The sequence below is a fragment of the Chrysochloris asiatica genome, unplaced genomic scaffold (assembly GCF_000296735.1).
Source record: "Chrysochloris asiatica unplaced genomic scaffold, ChrAsi1.0 scaffold00129, whole genome shotgun sequence".
Classification (NCBI taxonomy): Eukaryota; Metazoa; Chordata; class Mammalia; order Afrosoricida; family Chrysochloridae; genus Chrysochloris; species Chrysochloris asiatica.
In genome coordinates this window covers 3,323,956-3,327,147 of record NW_006408647.1, presented here as the reverse complement: position 1 = coordinate 3,327,147, position 3,192 = coordinate 3,323,956, and the positions used below count along the sequence as shown (strand labels likewise).

The 3,192-nt window shown below is 48.6% G+C and overlaps 1 protein-coding gene across 1 annotated transcript in view; it reads left to right on the top strand.

Moving 5' to 3' along the window:
• Positions 1 to 985: 985 nt before the first annotated feature.
• CCDC109B (coiled-coil domain containing 109B) overlaps positions 986 to 3,192 on the top strand; it is a 152,274-nt gene continuing 150,067 nt past the window's right edge. The window contains exon 1 of the mRNA XM_006869342.1: positions 986 to 1,084. Within this exon, the coding sequence (XP_006869404.1) occupies positions 986 to 1,084 (99 nt within the window). The remainder of the gene's footprint in view (positions 1,085 to 3,192) is intronic.

Sequence of the window (3,192 nt, the reverse complement as noted above, 5' to 3'; positions counted from 1 at the left end):
GTATATGCATACACAAAGGGACACTTTTTTTTTTTGTTTTTTGTTGAAAAGGCAACTGATAATTTATACTAAAAAAAATCATTTGTTGTTGATTCAAATTTCACGTGACTCAAGCTTGGGTTAGGTTGGTGCTTAATAAAATATTTCTAAGGCAAAGAATTAGCGTTACCAGTTGTTGGGAAAACTACATTCTGTAGCTTCTGCAGTTACAACGCTCTCGAAGAGAGAGCCTGTTCTGCTGTGGGCGAAATTAGCCCCCTGAGCTTCAGTTTGGACCATGGTCTCGAGAACGAGAAGCCTCTCTCAGGCAGGGGTAAGGCTGTGGGTCTGATTCACACAGCTTTTGGTGAGCCAAGGGCTCCGGGCTGCTGCAGCCACAGCTACAGCACAAACCTTCGTGCCAACTAAGAGGTGGACCTTGGTGGTCACTTTCCGAGACCCTGACTCTTTCCAGATGCCTGACGCTCTTTTCCCTCACACCGCTCCCCGCCCAGCGTCGTGGAGATGGCGTAGAGCACTAAATGTTCCAAATTAGCAGCGAGTTTTTAAATCACAGCTCGGATGGTGTGACTTGCCTGGAGGGGCTCACGAGGAAAGGATCGGTTGAAGCTAAGCCTTCCCTCTGCCCCTCCAAATCTAAAATGGGGGAGGACCTATACTTCTCGGGCGAGTTCTTGGTTTTTTTTTTTAATGTCGGCGGAAAGAAAACAGCTTTGCGCTGGTGTGTGTACAAAGTCTAGAAGTGGAAACAGGGACACACCCTCCCTTTAACCCGCCCCCAGCCCGCGCCGCGCCGCGCCGCTTGGGAGGCTGGCAGGCGGCAGGCGGGAGGAGAGAGGCGAGAGGCGGGGGCCGGGCGTTTCCGCGTGAGCCTGGCTGCGCCCACAGCAAACGCCGGGCTCCGAGCCACCTGCAGCCGACAAGCGCCGGGACTTGCCGAGAGGATGTCCCGGTAACTCTGAGCTCACCCCGCACCCTGGGGAGGATGATACTCCTGAGGAGGGGTATCAGGCCGTGGCGTCCGTGGCTGTTGACGACTCCCGGTACAGGGGGCTGTTCGTACACGCGACCGCCGAAGCCGCAGGTAAGAAAAAACCCCACGATTTTGGCTACGGGGGGGTTTCGGAGCGTCCAGGGAAAAGGCAAGAGGAAAAGTTTTGCATCCGGCAACTTTGGCGAGAGTGAAAGTCCTGGCCTGGAGCGGCTGGGAAGCTCTTTGCGGTTTTCTGCCTCCCGGGGTTGGGCGAGGGAGAGGACCGGGCAGGTGGTCCCGGAGTTCAGGCCCAAGTCACGGACCCCGGGCTGAGGGCCGAGCGGGGACCGCGGGGCTGCGGCTGGGGAGGCAGCAAAGTAACCCTGGGAGGCATTTTCTCAGCATCCAAACCGCCCTCGGAAGTAAGTGCCCAGAGCGTGGTGGCGGTGGGCGCGTGTCCCCTCGGTCGTCGGTGCGAAAGAAAACGTGGGAAGCGAGTAGCTGCGAGGGAGCCGAGTATGGGTTGTTGTAGGAGAGGGAGATGTCCATCTGAAGCCCGCGAGCACCGCCCTTCTAAAGAGGGAAGAAAAACTCGTGTTGTGTTCAGAGACCCGAGAACCCAGTGAATCATGAGTGTGTGCTGGTGAGTAACAGTTGGCCTGACTCAGTTGTATTGTAGTCTGTGTAGAACCATTGCTTGGAGGAGAGGTGGAGGAGGAGAATTGATGTGGACCAAAAGACACGGAGAAGGAAGAAAGAGCTGAGTGTAACTAGGATCCTGATGTTCCCTGACAGGAGCACTACCTCTGAGTTTAATGAGGACAGACAGCCTTTTAAAAAGAGCCTTCTGGGGGGGAGGGGGGGCGTGTGGTAGGGTGGGGAGTTGTTTCTCAGTTAGTTGGTTTGCTTGTGTCCCTCCCTCTCCCTCAACTATGACATCAGTTTTAAGATTGTTAGAGAAAAATTATTATCATTTCTGTTTTAACTGTGCCATTGCAAAGTTAGCAGTTATCTTGTTACTTTCACTTCCTGTTGTTGGTTTTTTTTACCCCCACTACAACTATCTCAGGGCTTCCAAGTTTGAATTGATGCAGGGAATATTTAATTGCATTTTAAAAATGCCCTCCCCAAATGTTTGAAAGAGAATGAGGAAGACCATTTTGTTGTTTGTTGTTTTTATGTGCCGTTGAGTCGTCTCCGATCCATAGCGACCCTTTATAGGGTTTCCGAGGACTGGCTGGTGAGCTTTAACCATCGACCTAACTGTTCAAACCCACTTTGCAGTCCAGCGCATTAACCCACAGCACCACACCAGGACTCCTTAAAATATGAAAGGGTAGACTTGACAAAGTGACTGGAGAGATGGCTTAAAAGTCTTGACTGTCCCAGTTAATTAATGTCAATATGTTAAACTTTAGAAGGAAACATGCATCCATTGTCTTATTTGTCAAAAATCAAAGTAATGTCTGTCTGGTAAAAGACTTCTCCACCTACCAAAAGAATAAAAGCAAGCTTGTAAATTCACTTCTTTATGACTTTGAAATCTTACCGTAATAAACTGATAGAAATGTTTTGGCCCTTTAGTCATTTTAACTTGGTTTACTAAACCATTTTCTGTAAATAATAATAAAGTAGGGCATTTTAAATTCTAAGTTCCCACTGTTTGGTGGCTGCCCTACTTGATATGAAAAGGCCGGTGCTAGACAAGTATTACTTCTATATAGTTTTGGCTCATTCACATCCCTAGGCTCCCATGAATTCAGCTGGGGGGAAAAAATCATTGATGTTTGAAGCCTGATGATAATGCATAAAAACCTAGTTTGCAAGGACTTGTCATAAGTAGTATTGCCAGCAAGTTTTTCCATGTTATATTTGACCTTTTCTGAAATTATGATTTTGAAAGATACGGAGTACCTGGGTGGCACAAACAACTAAGCTCTTGGAAGCTAACCTAAAGGTTTGTGGTTTGAGTCCACTAGAGGTGCCTCAGAAAAAGACCTGTCTACTTACTTCTGTGACATTTTCCACTTAAAGTGGTAGTTTTCACTTAAACCCAAACGGCTACCACTCGTCTGTTAGTTTGTCTTACTATCCTAGCTTGTGAGTTGCTATGATTCTGAAAGCTATGCCACCAGCATTTTAAATACCAGCAGGGTCACCCATGGTGGACAGGTTTCAGATGAGCTTCCAGACAAAGACAGACTAGGAAGAAAGAGTGA